Source organism: Myxocyprinus asiaticus, chromosome 19 (assembly GCF_019703515.2).
Source record: "Myxocyprinus asiaticus isolate MX2 ecotype Aquarium Trade chromosome 19, UBuf_Myxa_2, whole genome shotgun sequence".
Lineage (NCBI taxonomy): Eukaryota > Metazoa > Chordata > Actinopteri > Cypriniformes > Catostomidae > Myxocyprinus > Myxocyprinus asiaticus.
This window is the reverse complement of record NC_059362.1, coordinates 17,414,080-17,438,182: the sequence shown is the minus strand read 5'-3', so window position 1 is coordinate 17,438,182 and position 24,103 is coordinate 17,414,080. Positions and strand designations below refer to the sequence as shown.

General features: G+C 39.0%; 1 protein-coding gene across 8 annotated transcripts; it reads right to left on the bottom strand.

Moving 5' to 3' along the window:
- Nucleotides 1-8,770: 8,770 nt before the first annotated feature.
- On the bottom strand, nucleotides 8,771-23,281 carry LOC127410398 (NAD-dependent protein deacylase sirtuin-5, mitochondrial). Of its 8 annotated transcripts, none has more exons than XM_051645648.1 (11): nucleotides 23,017-23,275; nucleotides 21,947-22,059; nucleotides 21,762-21,849; nucleotides 20,812-20,945; nucleotides 18,455-18,526; nucleotides 17,650-17,803; nucleotides 17,444-17,531; nucleotides 17,273-17,326; nucleotides 15,367-15,490; nucleotides 15,157-15,272; nucleotides 8,771-8,983 (listed from the first exon to the last, which is right to left on the bottom strand). In XM_051645648.1, exons 3-11 carry the CDS (start codon nucleotides 21,778-21,780, stop codon nucleotides 8,911-8,913), a joined length of 834 nt encoding a protein of 277 aa, XP_051501608.1. In that variant the 5' UTR covers nucleotides 21,781-21,849; nucleotides 21,947-22,059; nucleotides 23,017-23,275; the 3' UTR covers nucleotides 8,771-8,910. The 8 variants fall into 8 exon arrangements, with proteins under 8 accessions (XP_051501608.1, XP_051501612.1, XP_051501610.1 ...); XM_051645652.1 differs by having other exon boundaries at nucleotides 21,762-21,846; XM_051645650.1 differs by having other exon boundaries at nucleotides 21,947-22,008.
- Between the last annotated feature and the right edge of the window lie 822 nt (nucleotides 23,282-24,103).

The window sequence follows — 24,103 nt, the reverse complement described above, 5'->3', positions numbered from 1 at the left end:
TTCCGTTCAGAGTTGCATACATTTTTGGCCAAGATCTTGTATTGATGATGGAATAGTCGAACCACTCCATAAAGTCTTCTTCAGCACATCCCAAAAACTTTCAATGGGGTTAAGGTCAGGACTCTTACATCAAGCATTTTAGTGATCTCTGGTCTAATTCTCGGGTAAATGAAAACCAATATGACGGATAAAAAAAGACTGATGGAAATTTTTTAACTCAGTCTGTTATAATGATAGAGAAAGATTTTGTTATAAGGTGTCTTTAACTACAATGCATAACATTAAAATATATACAAATACATGTTACAAATACATCTCACAAGATTCACATTTGCTGCTACTGAGGTTGAGGTACAGATAGGTTTAGGAGTAGGGGTAAGGTAAAGGTTGGGGTTAGGTTTTAGGGGTTAGAGTTAGGTTTTGGGTAAGGGTTGGGTTAGGTTTAGGGTTTAGGGGTAAGGTTTAGGCTAAGGATAACAGTGTAACTACAAATACAATTAAATGCAGGTACTTTAAATTTAGGTAAAATGCAACAACATTTATATAATAAGTACATTGTATCAAATGCTTAAGTACATAGTGAAAGACACCTAATGTAAAATGGGACCAACAATTTTTCCTAGCGCAACCTCAGGTGGCAAAATCTTGTCAAACTTCCGACACAAGTTAAGCTATATCGTCAACATTTGTGGTATAATGTTGATTACCAATCAAGTTGCGGTTACAATAAGGCACAGTGGAAGTGAATGAGGCCAGTCTAGAAACATTAAAAAAATGGTAACTGAGAATTTTGTTAGCTGGGGTTTTCCAAGCTGACAAAAAGCTGCAAGGCTGTATGTTTCACCACCCCCTAGCTGAGAACCTCACATTGAAGTGCTGAGACTGCCTCCTGCTATTATACAGAAGCCCCATGCATCAGCCTGCCCTTGGTGAAATCCAAACAACATTCCATTTCAGTAAAATAGTTTCTATTTTATATATTTGAAATATATATTTTACATTTGAAAAAGAAATAATAATTTGTAGCTCACTTTGAACAACATGGCATTCTGTCAGACTGGTATGAGGGCAACATCTTTATACTCAAAAATTAAGATTAAAAATGGGCTACTAGATGTCAAGGTGTCCAGGCATGGTGAGAGCTTTTGGTGGTTCCCAGCATGAAGATCCAGATATTGATGTAGTTGACACACTTCCACCCCTTCACAAGACACCTCAGAGCATAAAACACTGTATACTACAAACATTTATCCAAAAGGCCAGGACTACAGGCTTAAGCCTAATTTATACAATGGAAGATGGCAAACTTTTATTCAAGCACCCTAGACGAATAAAGCCTAAGTGGGAAGTTTTATACCTTAAAATTAGTTTGCATCATACAGTATAAAAAAAGTGGACTTTTAAAGAACTTTGGAGAGAAGGGCTTCAAAGTTATCCATTTTTTATGTTGAGATAGAAACCTAGCAAGCTACAATCTGCTCAGCACGCAAATATTTTTGTGAATAAAGAACGTTACATAAACACACCCACAATTTTTAACCATCAACATTCTTCGACTAGCCAGGTTCTCCTAGGTCAAGAATGTAAGGGATGTGCACAAACAGGAGAAATATCAGCAAACAAACACCTTAGCAGAACAAAAATTCCAGTGCATTTCGTCATAATTTTTAGGTGAACTACAAGACACTTGTTCTCCCATTAAGTATAAATTAGCCTTTAAACAAGAGAGTTCTTCCAGAACTGTGAAGTGTGACAGCAACCTTGGCCCCAATATTCATCACTGAGATGCCCTTCCAGCACATTGGGATGGGTCCATGTAGGGCAGCAATCAAAGTCTATCCAGGGTCATTAATATATACACTGGTTCTCCTTAATTATGCCACCCCTGTCCAGAATCCATTCCTCTCTGGAAAGTAGACCAAATATGCAAAAGACCAAATCCTTCAATTCACCAGGGGATCCCTAAATGATGGCAGACCTGTGCAGGTTCTGCATGCAAAACAAATTGTGTAGTTTCATCACACACTGATAGAAACTTATGGAGATGTCTGACCAGACCCTCCTGAGGATGCTGTGAAAGGTGGAAGCAGAAGATAGCTGTAGGTGGAACTTCATGATCCTGTATGTCCTATTTGGCATTGAAAAGATATGCCCCAGATTTCCACAGGCTTCACTCTTTTGAGCAGCTGTTTTAAGAGTGATAGACCCTCCTTCTCAGCATCATCAGCAGTATACCATTGCTTATTTAAACAATTATATACTTAAAAAATGATTATATATCATAAAAAGTTATATAATCAGAAAACTGGAGTAAACCTACTGATTCACCTCAGACTATGCGAGGCATATAAGCCAGGATTTCCTATCAAAAGGTGAATTTGTAAACAGTGGAATGACTGCCATTTCTACATATATTTGCAAATCTTTTTCAGTTTCAAGAGATGGATAATACAGCACTTTCAATAGCCAAGGGGTCACCCACTGAATTCTGGAAGTGTGGATGCTGTTCCTGCTATAAACACCATAGTCACAGAAGATATTGTTTGATTGCATCATGCAGTGAAGATGCTCACCTGTGACCGAAAACTTTGCCTGTTGGAATACTGCAATTTATAGGTAAAATTAATTAACTTGTCACTTTCTTCTTTCTAGCATGCAGGCTACACACATATAAACTCTTTGTTTGGACTCTTTATTCCCTACAACCTCTCAAGGATTCCATCCATCATTGGAGACCCCCCATCACATGCACTCAGATCAGGGTACACAATTCATTGGCAATGATTGTGGAGGACATTTTAGACATTGACTGACCATTCCTTGACCTACAGTTGAAGTCAGAAGTTTACATACACTTAGGTTGAAGTCATTAAAACTAATTTTTTAACAACACAGATTTAAAATCTACTTTGTGCATGACACGAGTAATTTTTCCAACAATTGTTACAGACAGATTGTTTCACTTTTAATTAACTATATCACAATTCCAGTAGGTCAGAAGTTTACATACAGTAAGTTAACTGTGCCTTTAAGCAGCTTGGAAAATTCCAGAAAATTATGTCAAGTCTTTAGACAATTAGCCAATTAGCTTCTGATAGGAGGTGTACTGAATTGGAGGTGTACCTGTGGATGTATGTTAAGGCCTACCTTCAAACTTAGTGCCTCTTTGCTTGACATCAAGACCTCAGAAAAAATTGTGTACCCCCACATGTCTAGTTCATCCTTGGGATCAATTTCCAAACGCCTGAAGCTACCACGTTCATCTGTACAAACAATAGTCAAAGTATAAACACCATGGGACCAAGCAGCCATCATACCGCTCAGGAAGGAGACCCATTCTGTCTCCTAGAGATGAACGTAGTTTGGTGCGAAAAGTGCAAATCAACCCTAGAACAACAGCAAAGGACCTTGTAAAGATGCTGGAGGAAACAGGTAGACAAGTATCTATATCCACAGTAAAACGAGTCCTATATCAACATAACCTGAAAGGCTGCTCAGCAAGGAAAAAGCCACTGCTCCAAAACTGCCATAAAAAAGCCAGACTACAGTTTGCAAGTGCACATGGGGACAAAGATCTTACTTTCTGGAGAAATGTCCTCTGGTCTGATGAAACAAAATGGCCATAATGACCATCGTTATGTTTGGAGGAAAAAGGGTGAGGCTTGCAAGCCGAAGAACACCATTCCAACCGTGAAGCATGGGGGTGGCCGCATCATGTTGTGGGGGTGCTTTGCTGCAGGAGGGACTTGTGCACTTCACAAAATAGATGGCATCATGAGGAAGGAAAGTTATGTGGATTTTTTGAAGCAACAAATCAAGATATCAGCCAGGAAGTTAAAGCTCAGTCGCAAATGGGTCTTCCAAATGGACAATGACCCCAAGCATACCTACAAAGTTGTGGCAAAATGGCTTAAGGACAACAAAGTCAAGGTACTGGAGTGGCTATCACAAAGCCCTCACCTCAATCTGATAGAAAACGTGTGGGCAGAGCTGAAAAAGCATATGCGAGCAAGGAGGCCTACAAACCTGACTCAGTTACACCAGTTCTGTCTGGAGGAATGGACCAAAATTCCAGCAACTTATTGTGAGAAGCTTGTGGAAGGCTACCCAAAATGTTTGACCCAAGTTAAAAAAATATAAAGGCAATGCTAGCAAATACTAATAAAGTGTATGGTAACTTCTGACCCACTGGGGATGCGATGAAAGATATTAAAGCTGAAATAAATCATTCTCTCTACTATTATCCTGACATTTCACATTCTTAAAATAAAGTAGTGATCCTAACTGACCTAAGACAGGCAATGTTTTCTATGATTAAATGTCAGGACTTGTGAAAAACTGAATGAATGGAGTCATTAAATAAAGTTGAAAAGTTACCCTGTGGCCTTTTGCAGTGCCTATTGTCTTATGTAGCATAAGGATCAGCTAACTAAACCACCAAATTAGGTTTGTCAGGACACCACAATAACGAACCCTTTGGGGACAGGTGACTCCTAGGGCACATTGATGATGGTGACAGTTCTGATGCATAAAGAAACCTAGAGAAGTGAAATGTTGATATCTTTGAGGAAATTGGTCATTTGGGTTTCACACCCTTTCAGCACCCAGCCAAGGATGACGTCTTCTGAGACAGAAAGCACCTGGTTGTCAGCAGGAAGCAAGGTTTCATAGCTGTAGTAGTGATAGGCAGAGTTTCCTGGAGGTCCTGAAGGTCCACTCTATTTATGCCACAATGTTGATGTTGTTGCTGGTTGCCTTTGACCTTAGTCAGGGTAGACGCCATATTTATTTTTTTAAGATTGAAATCAAGGCTGTGAGGAATAGATGTGCAGTCTGTTCAATGGGTGGGTGTCGAATGTTTGGCCAACGCAACATTAAAAATATGTCATGCCAAAAAAAATTCTAGAGGATAAGAAACTTCAGAAAGCACGGGTTGTGATAATAAGATGTGATCTAGAACATTTAGCCAATACAACCCAATTAAGGGACTGTATATTTATCCCTCACAGCTTAAAAATTAAACAGGGTGTCTACCCTGACTATAGCCTATATTAGCACTACTTCTTTGAATGACCTAAAAACAAAGTCATGCTTGAGCAAGAACCTCTGCAATCAGCCAGTGGTTGTAGTTGGATGAAGCTGTTATTTTGTGAGAAACTGTAACATGATCACAGCAGATATCAACATGTTGCTTCCGAAAGTTCATGTACTCTGAAATCGAAATTTCTGTCAAATTACTTACAGTCGCCATCCACCATCAGACATTTTTCCATCAATGACAACGTGATAACCTTTACCTCTAGCGCCACTGATACAGCATTGCGCAAACAAATTCTGAAACATGAGTTCTGGTCCCGTGGGAACCAGGAAATAATTGTGTTTACATAAACAATGTTGAGCGCCATTGGGAGGTTCCATTTTTGCTCTAAAATAACATTTTTACTCCACTGAGGGTTAGGTTTAGGGCTGGGGGTTTAACCTGTTCTCTGTATTACATTATTAATAACTAGAAATACAACACGTTTTGGAGCCACTCTTTGGACATTTCACCAGGAAACTGGAGCTAACTCATGGTCATACATTTAGCAACACTTCCACCTTCAGCCCTGGGGCCAGTGATTCAAATTTCGGTAAGCACATACCGATTTCAGCAGCAGAACATTTGACCTACTGTTGCCGCATTCACAGTGTGATCAGTCTGGAAATGACCACCCCAGCTGAAAAAAGCTGGCTACCTATCCTGAACAGCTAAAACGTGCCCAAAACACCTCTAAAACCAACCAAATGACCAGCCTAACCGATCATAACTCTTTTTCTTTTAGCACAAATGATGAGATTGCACACACAACAACATGGCAACTGGCTATAGATATTGGATCTAAACAATAGACACTGCCATATTCTCCCTTAATAATAATGTCTCTCAAAATCATATTTCACTACTCAGTCCAAGGTTATCATAAAAGTTATCCAGAATGTGGGACCAAAAGAAATCTACTAAGGACCATAGAATAAACCCACTATATAAATTACTGAGAAGTCACATAGTCAAGAGGAAAATAAAAGTGAAAGGAAATGTAAAATGACATTTTCAACAGAAAAGTAACTAGATTCATTGCACACCATACATTACTCCCGCCTGCTCCCTTTTCCTCAGTGCTCCATCCCTGTCCTCTGACAAGCCCAGACTGGGGAGATGCTCAGATTGGTGTGAAATGGATATTTAATGGGACTGCGCGTGTACGTGTGTGTAGGATTGATGTTGTGTGTCTCAAAGGATTTTAGAGGCTAAGCGTATGTCAGGGGAGATATTTATTGTGCGTGCGCGCGCGTATGTCGTTAAGCTCAGATTGGTGTGAAATTGTGGTTTAATGGACAGGAAATGGTGTGTGTTATTTTTGGAGCAGACCTCTCTCATCGCCTCAGAAGCTAATGAGCCACAGCCTCTCCAGGAGACCAAATGCACATACACCAACAGCTATCAGTTACACATGCCACAAAACTACACACCGATTTAGCATTTACAAACACAGACATACACCCCCCCCCCCACACACACACACACACACATAAACACTGTTTCCAAAACAGCCTTTTTAGCCACAGTGTCAGTCTGTGAACACACATTAAATTTCTTATACAGAAAGCATTCTGCTGCACATTTGTAAATCAAATGTACCTGTAAATGATAGTGCTTTACAACAAGGCTCTATATGTGAACATTGATCCATTAGCTATCATAAACTAAAGGTAATGGAAATAACAATAATGAGTTAATAATTAATTTTGAATAAGATTATTTTTTAAATATACTGTCGTTATTGTTAGTTCATGTGAATTAATAATGCATTAATGTATACAACTTTTAAAGGAGCAATGTGTAACATTGACATCAAACGTTTAAAATGGGTACTGCAGTCCAAATTCAAAATATTGGAGAGAGTTGTCTCCCCCGCCCCCTCTTCACCAGACTCGAAGCTCACGCGGGTTGCCAGGTTGAGGACACGCAACAGGAACGAGCAAACTAACAATAGCAAGCGACGAGCCTTACACTGTAAGTTGATCAGCTAATGTATATGTTTGCAATGTTTTTATTGTTTGCAAATTATAAACCAGCTCATGTGGATTTTCATAACTCTGTCAATGATAGCTAGATTTATTGCTGACTTCCATGGCTGCAGCACGCTGTATTTGCCTGCTAACTTGTTTCATATCTGGCAACTTGGGGTGTCGAAATACTATTGGGAAATGGGCAGTGGGTGGGATCACACAGGCCAAAACATAAACAGAAATTCCAGCCCGGAATGGACATTTCAAAGTAGAATATACTGGCTGTAGCATTGTTTTCGGAGAAGCCAGTATTTCAACTTAGCATATTTCCTAAATCTCTGATAGCATATTATGATAATTTTATGCTTTAGTACAGAAAATATATTACATATTGCACCTTTAATGTTAAAAATAGTATTAGTATATGCGGAAACATTAACATGAACTAAGATCAAAGGAATATTCCAGGAATATTCGATAGCATTTGTGGCATAATTTTGATTACCATAAAAATGTATTATGACTTGCCACTCCTTAAAAAAAAAAAAAAAATCTGGGTTACAGTGAGGCAGTTACAATAGAAGTCAATGGGGCCAATCTGGAAACGTTAAAATACTCAATGTTTCAAAAGTATAGCCACAATACTTCATTGCCATGACAATGTAACGCCATAAACTTTGTAATCCAAGTAAACAACGATTTAAACAACTTTACAGCTCAAATAATTAACAAGTTTTAACATAAGAATTATAAACATAAGTTTTTATAAAATTCTAAGATTCACATTTCTGGCTTTTAACTCTCCAAAAATTTTCCCCATTCACTTCCATTGTAAGTGCCTCACTGTAACCCATATTTTTGCTTTTTTCTAAATTAATGTTTGTAGCAATCAACATTATGCCAAAAATGCTGTTGAGTCATGTCAACTATTGCATTAACTACGTTTATGCATACAACCTTATTGTAAAGTGCACTTATCATATAGATTAAATAAATCAAGCTATTCGCATGGCATTATTCCACAATCCTGTGTTATCATGCAAGGTTTAATGTGTGTGACTGCACAGGTGAGGAGGACAACAAAGTTGCACTAGGAGGTGTCAAAAACAATGTAGCTTATAGCAATGTACAGGTAACTCTGCTGTTTGTTCATACAAGTCATGACAGAGAGAGAGAGAGAGAGAGAGTGAGTGAGAGAGAGAGATTTTCAGATGGACCATAAAACCTGGCATTGGACTAGACAGAATCAAGGTGACCCAATGCCACAGGGTGCATGCACACACACACACACACACGCACACACTCGCTCACACACAAACACACACAAACACACACACACACATGTTGGTGCAGCTATCATTATGAGGACTCTCCATAGATATAATTATTTTTATACTGTACAAACTATAGAATCTATCCCCTAACCCTACCCCTAAACCTAACCCTTACAAAAATCTTTCTGCATTTTTACATTTTCAACAAAACATCATTTAGTATGTTTTTAAGTGATTTGAATTATGGGGACACTATAAATGTCCTCATAAACCACATTTTTAGCATAATACCCTTGTAATTACCAGTTTGAAACCTAAAAAAGTCCTCGTAAACCACTTAAACCTGCACACACACACACACACACACACACTCACACACTCACACACTCATGTCTTGAGTTTGACAAAAACACAAATTCTGCAACATATGCCAACCAACCACTCAATAAGACTATTTAAAATTTAATTTTAAATTCAATACACAATGTCTATGCAATACACAAATTATATAAGGCATGAACCAATCCCGAAGTCTGTTCATGCTCTCTCAGTTAAAGTGCTATATGCTCTGTGCTCTTCTTTCTCCTTAATTGACTTCGCTCTCATGGCGTTCCAGAGCAGGAGGCAGTGTGGTGCCACAAGGACCCTCAAAATGATACCTGTTGGTAAAAAGCACACTAGTTACTAAATAAACCAGATGCAGGTATGGATGTTAAAAGTACTAGGACTTTGGTACCAAATCGATACTCAATAGTTCCTTTTCCAGGTTTGGTAGACAGAAGTTTACTAAAGCAGGGTAAATATTTTGAGAGCTACTTGGCAGTTCTGATAGGTAACCCAGAGCCTTAGCTGCTGAGCCACCACTGCCCCATGCATATAAGCATATAAAAGCATATAAAGGCAGCATAAATCCATCCACTGGTTAAATCCATATCTTCAGAAGTGATATGATAGGTGTGGGTGAGAAACAAATCAATATTTAAGCCCTTTTTTACTATAAATCTCCACTTTCACATTCTTCTTTTGTTTTTGGTGATTTACATTCTTCGTGCATATTGCCACCTACTGGGCAGGGAGGAGAATTTAGAGTAAAAAAGGACTTAAATATTGACACCTTTCATATACATTCTGAAGATATAGATTTAACCAGTGGAGTCTTATGATTAATTTTATGCTGCCTTTATGTGCTTTTTGGACCTTCAAAGTTCTGAATTTCCAAAAAATGGCTTTGAAGAAGCTAAAATATAAGATACTTTTGTGTATACATTTGGTCAATTCCTATACTACTATTTGTGTTATTTCATAGTTTTGTTGACTACTATTATTCCAAAACCTACTTGGCAGGGAGGTGAATTTATAGTAAAAACAGACTTAAATACAACCCCAATTCCTAAAACGTTGGGACAGTATGAAAAATGCTAATAAAAACAAAAATGAGTGATTTTAAATTATATTCCCCCTTTTGCTATATTGAAAGCACTACAACTACACATTATATGATGTGTTACCTTGTGAATTTCATTTATTAATTTATTTTTTTAAATGTACAGTAATTTCAAATCAGTTGATTGCAATACACTCTAAATAAGGCGATGTGGAACAGGAGATGTTAAACAGGTGAGGAAATTTTGACATAATACTGTATAAGGAGCCTCCAAAAACAGCCTAGGTCTTCAAGAGCAAGGATCATTCAAGACTTGTCAATTTGCCAACAGATGCTTCAGCAAATAATCCAACACTACAGTGCACAATATAGTTAAAAGATTCAAGGAATCTGGTCAAATTTTGGTGCGTAAAGGGCAAGACGAAAACCACTTCTGAATATGTGTGACTCTGATCCCTCAGACGTCACTGTCTTAAAAAAACATCATTCATCTGTAATAGATATCATTAATATGGGCTTGGTATATGTAAGGGGGTTCAGTGGAAAGGAGGAGGCGCCTTATGCCCCGACTGCCAGCGGGTCCTCCCCGCCTTCCTCGACCTGGGAGGAAACAGGAGGGGAAAAAACAACAACAACACAAAATGGCGAGGGAAAGGCCAACACGGAGCGACAGAGAGAGAGAGAGGAGAGAGAGAGAAAAAGAAACTCACCGGTTCTCTGATGCGCTGTCGCGTGGTCCTCGATCACTACTCCACCCTCTCAGGCGGACTGCAGCCGCTCCTCCCCGGGCGGACCGGAGTCAGACTTCCGACCCCCAGCGGACAGAACGCCCCTCTGCGTTCCCGGCGTCCCGTGGGGACTCTCCTCCGCCCCTGGCAGCGGCCCTACCACTCCAGGCGGTCGGGGAGTCGCTTCCCTCCTCCCCTCGCGGATGGCGGTCTTCTCTCGACCCCTCCGCGTTCCCGGGGGATGGCAGGGCACTCCTCCGCCCCCAGCAGCGGCTCCCTCGCTCCAGGCGGTCGGGGAGTCCCGTCCCCACTCGCCACGCGGACGGTGGCCGTTCCCCGCGTCCGGGTGGTCGGGCTACTCTGTCCCCAGTCGGACGGCAGCGGCGCTCCCCTGGGTGGACGGCAATGTCGAGGACCCTGCGACGGGAATCCCTCCTCCTTCCCAGGTTTCGGCACCAGTGTAAGGGGGTTCAGTGGAAAGGAGGCGGCGAGAACCGGCTTGACAACTTAAATAACAATTTATTAACCAAAAAAACACAACCAAAACACACAACTAAAAACACACTGTACAGCTGCCTGCAATTCTCTCTCTCTCGAACTGTCGTCCCCGGCCGCCTTTATCCCTCGCGCGCCCCATCAGGCTGATTGGGGACCGGGTGTGTCTCATTCCAGCCCGGCCCCGCCCTCCTCGGCTCTACAGTATAACTTTAGTAAACCTTTGTTTGTCAACACCATTCGCCGCTGCATCCTCAGATGCAAGTTAAGACTTTACTATGCAAAGCAGAAGCCCTACATCAACACTGTCCAGAAGCGCTGCCGACTTCTCTGGGCTCAGTCTCATCTTAGACGGAAAGTAGAACAGTGGAACTGTGTTTTTTGGTCCGAAGAGTCCTCATTTCAAAAATGTTTTGAAAAACACAGCCATTGTGTTCTCCGCGCCAAAGAGGAAAAGGACCATCCAAGCTGTTATTAGTATCAAGTCCAAAAGCCAGTGTCTGTATGGGCCAGGGGTGTGTCAGTGCCCATGGCATGGGTAACTTGCACATCTGTGAGAACACCATGAATGCAGACAGATATGTACAAATTTTGGAGCAACATATACTGCCATCCAGCACCGTTTTTTCCAGGGACAACTTCAAACCACATACTGCCCTGATTTTAAGTGCATGGCTGTGTGAGCAGCGAGTGTGGGTGCTAGACTGGCCTGCCTGCAGTCCTAACATGTCTCCAAATGAAAATGTGTGGCACATTATGAAGCACACCATATGGAAACGAAGACCCCGTACAATTATGCAGCTTAAGACCTACATAATGGATGAATGGGGGAAAATTCCACTTTCTAAACTTACCAAACTTGTGTCTTCAGTGCCCAAATGCTTAATAAGTGTTATTAGAACAAATGGTGATGATTCACAGTGGTAAACCTCGACTGTCCTAATTTTTTTGGAGCAATTTGAAATTACGATACATAAAAAAACAAACAAAAAAACAAAAACAATGAAATTCACAGGGTAAAACGTCATATGTGTAGTTGTAGTGCTTTCAATATAGCAATGAGTGAATATAATTTACAAATCACTCATTTTTGTTTTTATTAGCATTTTTCATACTGTCCCAGTTGTATTTATCTGTATCTCCCCAACACTTATCATATCATGTCTTTCATTTTTGAGTGAATTATCCCTTTAATTTAATTTGTTAATATTCCTATTCATATTTTACTGTAAACAGGAAAAAAAAAAAAAAGAGTATGTTTATACTAGTAATAGTTTTTGCTGAACTTTTTGAGCTTCTATGAAACACATTTGATTATATCTTGAAGAACAGGTGAGGAAAAAGGCAATGATGCACGTATCTTACTCGCTGTTTGTTCAGCTGTTAAGTGGTGCTCTATCGCTCATGTGTTTTTCATAGGAGTTTTCACGTTTTCTTTGTTTCAGCATTATGAAAACAGTTTGCAAGAATACAACCCCAATTCCAAAAAAGTTGGAACGCTGTGTAAAATGTAAATAAAAACAGAATGCAATGATTTGCAAATCTCATAAACCCATATGTTATTCACAACAGAACATAGAAAACATAAAATGTTAAACTGAGGAAATGTACCATTTTAAGGAATAAATAAGGTAATTTTGAATTTGATGGCTGCAACACGTCTCAAAAAAGTTGGGACGGGGGCAACAAAAGGCTGGAAAAATAAGTGTTACTAAAAAGAAACAGCTGGAGGAACATTTTGCAACTAAATAGGTCAACTGGCAACAGGTCAATAACATGATTGGTATAAAAAGAGTATCTTAGAGAGTCTCTCAGAAGAGGGGCAGAGGTTCACCAATCTGTGAAAAACTGCATCTACAAATTGTGGAACAAATTCAGAATAATGTTCCTCAACGTAAAATTGCGAAGACTTTGAATATCTCATCATCTACAGTACATAGTATCATCAAAAGATTCAGAGAATCTGAAGAAATCTCTGTGCGCAAGGGACAAGGGCGAAAATTAATATAGGATGCCCGTGATCTTCAGGCCCTCAGGCGGCACTGCATTAAAAACAGGCATGATTCTGTAATGGAAATCGCTGCATGGGCACTGCATTGTCTGTGAACACAGTTCGCCATGCCATCAACAAATGCAGGTTAAAGCTCTATCATGCAAAGAAGAAGCCATATGTGAACATGATCCAGAAACGCTGCCATCTTCTCTGGGCCAAAGCTCATTTAAAATGGACTGAGGCAAAGTGGAAAACTGTTCTGTGGTAAGACGAATCGAAATTTGAAATTCTTTTTGGAAACCATGGACGCCGCATCCTCCGGACTAAAGAGGAGAGGGACCATCCGGTTTGTTATCAGCGCTCAGTTCAAAAGCATGCATCTCTGATGGTATGGGGGTGCATTAGTGCCTATGGAATGGGTAGCTAGCACATCTGGAAAGGCACCATCAGTGCTGAAAGGTATATACAGGTTTTAGAGCAAAATATGCTTCCATCCAGATGACGTCTTTTTCAGGGAAGGCCTTGCATATTTCAGCAAGACAATGCTAAACCGCATACTGCATCTATTACAACAGCATGGCTTCATAGTGGAAGAGTCCGGGTGCTGAACTGGCCTGCCTGCAGTCCAGACCTTTCACCAATCGAAAACATTTGGTGCATCATGAAACGAAAAATACGACAAAGAAGACCCAGGACTGTTGAGCAGCTAGAATCCTGTATCAAACACGAATGGGACAACATTCCTCTCCCAAAACTCCAGCAACTGGTCTCCTCAGTTCCCAGACGTATATGGACTGTTGTTAAAAGAAGAGGGGATGCTACACAGTGGTAAACATGGCCCTGTCCCAACTTTTTTGAGATGTGTTTCTGCCATCAATTTCAAAATTACCTTATTTTTTCCTTAAAATGGTACATTTCCTCAGTTTAAACATTTGATATGCTTTCTATGTTCTATTGTGAATAAAATATGGGTTTATGAGATTTGCAAATTATTGCATTCTGTTTTTATTTACATTTTACACAGCGTCCCAACTTTTTTGGAATTGGGGTTGTATTATCTTGTCTGAGAATGCTTCACATTGACTCCATCGTGATTTATTTAAAACGTACAAAGTGGATGTAAAGCTCTTGAAGTTCATTTTTTTACACTGCACAATTCCAAATATTTGTGGTTGTATAAATGACCGTAGAAAGCTAATGCCATGTAACAACAGGGTTATAGGCGATTTGTCATATTACATTGGATTAGGTCCAATTTTATTGCCATTGACTCTGTCCTTGTGCTCTGCACAATGTAATACCATCATCATGTATCATCATTCAGTGCAGCCTTAGAGATAATTTGACTAATGCAAGAAGTTTTCTTCTGTGGTTGTCTACTTTTTAGCCTCCACATGTACAGTAGGTATCCAACCAGAATGACCCTTAATATCGTGGGGATTAAGGCAGTGATAAAACTTTAAATTCTCACACGTAAGACTTGTTCACAAAAATCAACCTCGAGGTGCAAAGAGACACTTTTGGAAGAAAGTGAGTTATTATGATTAACATTGTTATTATTATTTGTATTGTATTTTTTACATTTTGGTGTGTATAAGGCTAACAATGCAAAATTAATGGCAGCATTAAAGTTATATCTTAGTTATCTCATGAATTGGTCTGTAGAAGAAAAATGCTAGAATGTCAGCCTTTTTCAATAATTGAAAACTGTCGCTTCGTAGATATTAGTTATTTAATTATCTTTCTGAAAATAAAAATACATTGTGAACATTTAATTTTAGTTGTAAGCCCTACTGAAAACAACAACAACAACAACAACACCTTTAATTAAGGGCATTAACCACATGAACTGTATGTGTGGCAAAATTATCTATTATAATAATAATAATACGGCATTATATGGTATTACGTATTTAGTTCTGCTAAAGGGCTCAACAATAAAGATTTTTTCTTCTGGCCAGGTGGAGCCAGTTGTTCAGATTTGTATGTGCCCTGCTGACCTTTTCACTGGTCCCAAAAATATTATTTTATTTTTAGCAAAAACATTGAATTTGTTTTGTGAAATTCATGGTTCAATGTTTGATGAAATGTGACAGTACAGACGTCACAGTCCATGCACATGTAGAGGCTTGTGTGAGAGTCTGTCTGTGCATTATTCTGTTAAAAGGCTGACTGGGATGCGCCTCTACAATTCATGTAAAGCCAGTAAAAGTGTGTATTTGTATGTCTTACTGAAACCGATTAGTGGCAGGTGTGCTCTCCATGTTAAATTCAGCTACAGGCACTCCTCCAGCTGCCACCTGAGGAGCGAACATGGCCGCTGGGTAAACTATGGAGGAGGTGCCCACCTAGAGACAAAACAATGTGAGGAATTGACAAGACTGTGTGTGGAGTCATAACTATTTCGAGCAGACACTTGCATGTTGATTTATATTCACTCACTACTAAGCAGAGATCACACTTTTCCAGCTCCTGCTCCACGCTGGTGAGAATATCTGAATCCAGAGTCTCTCCAAACCATACCACATGAGGCCTCAGCAAGCCATTACATCTTTTCCTCTCACACCTACAAACACAACCAACACCTCTGAACATGACATATTACACTCATGAGTAGTTGCTGTCCCCTGTTGGAGAAAAAGTGTTACTATTCTCAATTACACATCTCTTTACACAGACTTAAAGGGAAAGTTCACACAAAAATGAAACTTCTCTCATCATTACATTTACCCTAATGCCATCAAAGATGTGTGATGTGTGAAGCTCCAAAAAGCACATAAACGCAGCATAAAAGTAATTCATACAACTCAGTGGTTTAATCCATGTCTTCAGAAGTGATATGATATGTGGGTGAGAAAAATATCAATATTTAAGTTTTTTACTATAAATCTACTTTTAAACAGCCCTCCTATGCGCATTCATGAGAGATCTTCCTCTTCTGTTTTGAGGCTATTTGCAAACTCATATTGCCACTTATTGGTCAGGGAGGAGAAAGACAAAAGGGAGGGAAACAGATAAACAAATCATATTTTCACAACAGCCCAGTAGGTGGCAATATGCACGAAGAATGCAAATCACCAAAAAACAGAAGATGAACTCTTGTGAATGCGCATAGCAGGGCTGTTTGAAAGTACATTTATAGTAAAAAATGACTTAAATATTGTTCTGTTTCTCATCAACACTTATCATATCACTTCTGAAGACATGAATTAAACCACTGGAGTCATATGGATTACTTTCATGCTGCCTTTATGTGCTTTTTGAGCATCAAAGTTTTGGAACTGTTGACTTGCATTGTGAGGACCTACAGAGCAGAAATACTCTTCTAAAAATCTTTGTTTGTGTTCAGCAGAAGAAATAAAGTCATACACATCTGGGATGGCATGAGGGTGAGTAAATGATGAGAGAATTTTCATTTTTGGGTGAACGACTGCTTTATTTATGTAGTGTTAGTCAAATCAGTGCTGCAATGAGCTTTAAAGTGGCCATATCATAAGTTTTGCAAATACAGTATTCGCAAAGGAATTTCGTTTTTCATGGCCATTTTCCACCTTTTCTCTAAACTAAGGGCTTATGGCATGTTTACATTTCTAATAATTGTTTTTATAATGCACAGTTAAACACAGTTCGGTCCATGTAATGCTTTACAATTCATTTTTCAGACCATACCAATCCAAATGAAAAAATAGAAAAATGGTTTGAAACTTATTAAAAAAAAATTTCAGTTACTTCAAGAGTGGATAATTGTAATTTTCTCTCCTTTTCTTCAATTTTACTCTTTCTAAATTGTGACTTTAGACTTAGACGGGGGTGTGGGTTAGGGAATGGACTGCATGTACGTTGAGGAGTAATTTAAAAGGCTTGCCCAGGGGTCGACAACTGAAGGTACATGAGCCACCTTTGCCACACGGAGTGGTTGGCACACGGGCATTAACAAGTTCTTTGTTTCCTGTAGTGTTGGAAAGTCACATTTACGGTAATGAAGTTTTTAAAACTGTCGATTCAGTAATTATTCATACATTCAGTGAAAAGTATTTTCATTTTTCAAAAGGGCATTCAGCATTTGTGGTGGTCAGTGCTGAAATCTTCTCCAGTATGCAATATATCGTTTACCAATCATTGTTTAAATAGTTGAATTTACATTTTGCTAAATGTAACTCGTTCGAGATGGAAAAATTAGTCCTGTGCAAACTTCTACAGCGAACTCAAAGATCAAGGACATTTTTATCTTTCATTACATAACCGGTTAAATACATGAGTATCTCCAATACTTTAAACAACTAAGGAAATACATTCATCAAATCAACGTTCTCTGTTGACCTGCACCTAACAAGCACAATACACACACCTAGGCAGAAGCTCTACTGGTATTCTGGCATCCTTGGCTCTGGGGTCAGGCTCTCTGAGAATTGAATAAAAGAAACAGAGAAACAGTTAAATAAGCTGAGAGCATTCTCTTGTGGTTTAAATATTTTAAATGGTGATGTGACAATGGTGGTGTGTTTGAGTGTGCTTTCACCCTTTTCCCTCCAGAGCAGGACAGATTGGGCTCTTGTGGTTGGCCTTGACTTCTCCACAGCTCATGCAACGAGTTTTAAATAGACTTCCTATGAGGAGAGTAACAAGTGAGATGAACAACAAGGGATGTTCTCAATCGGTGTTAATCAACTGTAAATTCACTATAATGGTGTCACTATCCAATATTGGGTTGAGTCGTCATCTCACCGTGGATTTCATAGATGTGTTTGGAACCAGCACGGTGATGCAGCTCATCAATATTCTGAGTGATGATAACAACAGAGCGCCCCTGTTGGCTAAGACGAGACTCACACTCTGCTATAGCCAGGTGTGCAGGGTTGGGCATCTTACTGAGCATTACCTTCATATTGAAATCGATTCAAACGTTATTCAAATTCAATCAAATACTCATATTTACATGCGATCCTAAAATACCAGACCACAGAGTGATTGATAAACATCTGTAATTATTACCATTTGAATTAATTATGAAGTTCTAGTATGTAAAATCTGTAAATATCAACATAACGTCAATAAAATAACCAAATATGCAAGCATGAATTTCATAACAGAGCTACCATTCAAGAGTAGCTACACCCCCTTGTGGCTGCTATAGCAAAATTAGAAATAATAGCCCAGAAATAAACATGTACATTCCTGGATCTTTTAAAGATTCCTCACAGTATTTCTGGGTCAGTTACCATTGTACAAAACATGTGTATGAAAGTCTCCTATGGAAATTAAATGAATATTCCAGGTTCAATACAAGTTAAACTCAACTGACAACATTTTTGGCATAATATTGATTACCACAAAAATTCATTTTAACTTGCCCCTCCTGTCTTGTGGAAGTAGAACGGCTTAAATCGCTTACAGCACCTTTAATAATCCAGCTGTTTTTAATTTACTCAATTCTTATAAATGAAGAATATTACAGTGCAGTAGTTACTAAAAGCAACAAATGTCATTATGATTTTGTAATCCAGTTAGTCTAATGTAAAGTGTGCGATACCTCACGTCTGTAATGGTAGAACTCCCACACTAAAGAGGGATCTCGTGAGAAAGCTTCAGGGGTAGCCAGATCCTGTTAAAGACACAGAAGTAAAAAAAAAAAAAAAAGATGGATGGATGGAATGGGAGAAATACATGCACTTTACATCTTTCCTTACATAAATGTACCATAGTTTTTGCCAAAATATCATAGTTACTTCAGTTACAGTTTTTACAGTAATTCAACTTGTTATTAACCATCAGGCCACATACACACTACAAAGTTTCAGGAGTGACAACCACATTTAAATGCAGGATTAATTCCCCTAAATTTTCATTCCGTGTGTGTACAGAATACAGAAGTCACTCCTGCAATAGAGCGCAACAGTCTGTATCCGTAAGTAAAAATCCCAATAATCTCTTCCATAGACTAATTGATTTTTAACGATAACTTAGAACCTTTAAAGACAGAGTCAGACCAACCTTGAGATTTGAGGTTGTTCATTGGTGGTATATGCTTCAGTTGAAGTCATCAGTCCACGTTATTTCAAATTCATTGTTTAAAAATCATGTTTGATAGTGGAATTCATGGTAAACAACTAAATTACCCATGGTCCAGCAGAGAAAGCTTTACCAATCAGAGAACCACGGCCAACCAAACCCACGAAACGTGCCTTGGAGCGACCGCGTGCTCCCATGAAGAACTGTACTTGACATAACCGAGTCGGTCTCCCTTCACCCTTAAAGTACTTATATATGTGTACATATCTGAATACTTTGCAATAAACGTAAAACATACTCACCGGCCACTTTATTAGGTACACCTGAATATCTACTTATTCATGCGATTATCTAATCAGCCAATCGTGTGGCAGCAGTGTAATGCATAAAATCACGTAGATACGGGTCAGGAGCTTCAGTTAATATTCACATCAACCATCAGAATAGGGAAAAAAATGTATCTCACTGATTTCGACCGTGGCATGATTGTTGGTGCCAGATGGGCTGGTTTGAGTATTTATGTAACTGCTGATCTCCTGGGATTTTCACACACAACAGTCTCTAGAGTTGACTCAGAATGGTGCCAAAAAAACATCCAGCGAGCAGCAGTTATATGGGCTAAAACGGTTTATTAATGACAGAGGTCAGAGGAGAATGGCCAGACTGGTCCAAGCTGATAGGAAGGTGACAGTAACCCAAATAACCACACGTTATAACAGTTCTATGAAGAAAAGCATTTCGTCGAACATTGAGGCGGATGGGCTACAGCAGCAGAAGACTCGTCTGGGTACCACTACTGTCAGTTTAGAACAGGAAACTGAGACTGCAGTGGGCACAGGCTCACCAAAACTAGACAATAGATGACTGGAAAAACATCGCCTGGTCTGACAAATATTTCTGCTGAGGTACACAAATGGTAGGCTCACTGCAGCCTTAGTTTTCTGTTCTTGGCTGACAGAAGTGGAACCCGATGTGGTCTTCTGCTGTTGTAGCCCATCCGCCTCAAGGTTCGACATGTTGTGCATTCTGAGATGCTATTCTGCTCACTACCATTGTACAGACAGGTATTCCGAGTTACTGTAGCCTTTCTCAAACCAGTCTGGCCATTCTCCGTTGACCTGTCTCATTAACAAGGCATTTCCATCCGCAGAACTGCCGCTCACTGGATGTTTTTGTAATGTTGTTATTCACCTCGGAGCTGGTTGGTTTGGTTCATGACTTACAACTCTTTTATGGAGGATTTTATGAGAAGCCTTTGCAAAAAATATATGGATGCCAGTCACTGTTGAGCTCTATTGCGATGATTGACAAGTAATAACCACAGCATTGCTGAAGGGCCTCGTGCCTGTGAACAAGTAAGAATGCCACCAATGTAACCCGTTTTGTGTTCGCTATTTTTGCGCAGAGATTATCCACCAGATATGTATTATCATTTGGTAATGTTTAGTTAGCTGTCGTCGACAGAATCGCTGTTTTTTTTAAAGCTTGTCTTAGCGGCTGTTGTTAAACAGCATGCATGCTCTCTGTACTGTAATGTATGTGTTACCCTGAGACTGCAGGGATGATGAGAGAAACACTGGAATATATGAATGACTAAAGACAAATACCTGTTTGTATGATTTACACCAGGAGACACATCTCTCCCTCGCTATTGATCCCGTCATTAACAACTACTTGTTCAAATCGGTTCCGTACACACTACAGTACATGGAATTTCTGAAAATGCGGTTTCACTACCTGAATTTTTTGGAAGTTAATTTGGTTGTAGAACGCTGTTGTCACTCCCTTATTTTACCGAAATGTGTGTGTTCAGAACAGGATTAAGCACTAAAAAAAAACGAATTTAGCTGCAGTGTGTACTACGTGTTTTTTCTTTACCTGTGCCTGCCATTTCCTCCAGTAGCCCCCCTGTCCTCTAAAGGTTGGTACACCACTCTCTGCACTTACTCCAGCGCCCGTAATGATAGCAATGTGCTTTGCTTTAGCAAACACCTTCCGAAACTCTGCTAGATCTGCAACACGCACACATGCTCATACTATGAGGTCATGCAGGAAGTAAAAATTACATTTACTTTAAGTCAGACATTAAACAACATTACGTCATCTCCCAAAATATATCAAATTATTTTAAATGTGAACTCAATAAATTTCCCTGGTAAAAAACCAAGAAACACATAAATTACACAGAACATAGTTCTGATTATTCATGATTTTGTACCTGGGCATGTATGGTTTAAGTTGTCATACTGGGAACCTGATGTTTATTGACAGTGATTTGAGAAGAATAACCTTTTTTGAAAGCAAAATAATATGCTATAATATGCATCATAGGCTATTTTAGCAATATGAAGACAGTGAAACAATTTATGAATCAGCTCAATTGGAAAAGGTAGCCTAACACAAAAATATTACCATCGTTTAGGCCAGATTGGCCATCGGAAGCACACGTGACACTGCTACAACAAATACACATAACTTGCACACATAAATAAATGATTATATTTTTTAAATGATATGCAATCACATGAAGAGATGAAGATTTAGTAGCTGCTTTATTTGATATAGAACAGGTTGCCTCTTGCAGGCCAACATGAACAGAATAACCTAATCATGGCTTTGTGCAAATTGTGCATGTCTACAATAGCATCGGTAACTGAAAACCATTGCTTTAGTGTGATTTTTTTTTTTATGCTGGTAGGTGACGTATACATTACATACATATACAGCCCACACAACGCATATGCATATCAGCCAATGGAACATCAACAAAAAATGACAGTGTGCACCTTTACAGATTGGAGACAGTCTTTAAAGTATGTGCGTCTTACTTGAGCTTGGTCTGGCCATTTTAGGAATTGTCCAGGTCAGTCTGACTGCCGCACACAGGTGAGAGGTCAACCCCCTATAGACCAACTGCTGTACAATCATTGAGAGTTAAGGGACACACTGCACAGCTATAATATCAAAAAAGTACAAAAACTCTATGAACAGCTTGAAACATAACTGTACTTACCAGCAAACACACAGAATCAGGCAATGTGATTTTAGCTCTTCCTTGTTCCGCCAGTACTTGCTCTTTTACAAGAAAAGGGGGTGTGACCTCACCTAAATGTTATTTCAGTTACCCTGGAGCGTTGCATCATGTTACTTTACACTGTACTACAGTATGTTATTCTTTTGTTTTCTTTAAATATTTTAAGGAATGTGTGATTATATTTCATGCAATATTCTGTTCACTTGTTCACTGTTTTGAATGATATTTAAAGGGAAACTGAACCTGTTATAGACCAGCATTGAAGGAATATTCTGTGTTCAATACAAGTTAAGCTCAATCGACAGCATTTGTGGCATAATGTTGATTACCACTGTCCTATTCTTACAATGTAAGTGAATGGGGCCAATTTTTGGAGGGTTTAAAGGGGAAAATGTGAAGCTTATAATTTTATAATAGCACTTACGTTCATTCTTATATTAAAACTAATTTATTATTTGAGCTGTAAAGTTGTTTAAACCATCATTTTTACAGTCATTTTAGGGTTTGACATTATATAAGTGGTAAAACTGGTTATAACTTTACAAAGAAAAGGTCAGTAAGTGATTTTATCACTTTAAAAACATGTTAACATGCATGTTGTTTAGGTTTTGTGGCTATACTTTTGAAATAGTGAGTATTTTAACATTTACGAATTGGCCCCATTGACTTCCATTGTAACTGCCTCACTGTAACCTAGATTTTTGCTTTTTTTAAAGAAAAGGAGAGGAGAGTCTGAATTTATTTTTGTGGTAATCAATATTATACAACAAATGCTGTCGATTGAGCTTAACTTGTATTAAGCACGTAATATTCCTTTAATAAACAATAACGTAAGTGATTGGTGCAAATTTTGCGAGCGCTCTCTTTCTTGGGGTTACAAGTTTCCGTGCAATATAGGTCACTGCTATTATGCAGACTCGTGGACCCTTCAGAGGTCAAACATGGACAAGCAAAGAAAGCAGCAGTAAAAGCCGCTCCGATAAATGAAACACATGGCTATGAACACACATCTCTACTGTGGCAGAACAAATGAAAGTCTCAAGGGTTACCTGATTGTTTTGCTGTCTCATACACGCACAGACTATATAGATTTAGTCCAGCACGGCAGAAAAATAATTCTGTATTTGTTTCATCAACTCAGTTGTTGCTGTCATGAGCTAATGAAAGACCACGTACAACACGCAAGACTGAAGACGATCTACGGGACGGTAAATGTTGTTGTTGAATTGCACAACCAGTGTTTTCTTCAAGGGGGCGCCTGACGGCTCAGAAACCGAATCTTCCATTGAGGCTCATTCTACCTGAAGACGTTTATTGGAGATATTTGTACGCTAAAAAGTATACTTGTTTGAATACATTATTTTCAGGGATTTGTATTTGGCAAACAATTAAAACAACATACTTTAGCAAACGCTATAAATGTATTTCAGAAAATACATTTTTCAGATTAGTCCATCATGAGCATCGCGGAGAAAAGTAACAGGCACCACGTGGTAACTCCTGACTTGAAATGATTTTCCAGAGAGAAACTCAACGAGTTACTATCACCTGTTCACTGTTTTTCTTTTTTCTTGTATGTTTAAGAATTTTAAAAAGGGATATGTTATAATGAGATTTGTGTATATCATTTGGGGAAAGTGGTAGGCCTGTATGATTATAATGTGTGTATCCAATTGAAAAATAGTTTTAAGTAATCATATCACTAGTAGTTCCACAAAATATGCTGTTAAGTGGGACAATTTTCATAGTTCATTCATGTATACATTGATTCATTATTCATTGTTGAACATTGCCCTGAGCACAGCCTACATATTTAATGAATATATCGGCCAATACAACATAAACAGACCACTAATAAACCCTTATTTGTCGACCATTAATGTGAGTAGGAATGCATCGCATGGTGTTTCTCTAAGAAAAATGCTGAACTTCCAAGTTTACATCTCTTTTGGAGGCCCCCCAGTAATGCAGATGCCCTAGGCAATTGCTTAGTCTGCCTATAGCTTGTTTAGGGGCAGTGGTGGCTCAGAAGTTAAGGCTCTGGGTTACTGACCAGAAAGTCAGGGGTTCAAGCCCCAGCACCACCAAAATGCCACTGTTGGGCTCTTGAGCAAGACCCTTGACCCTATCTGCTCC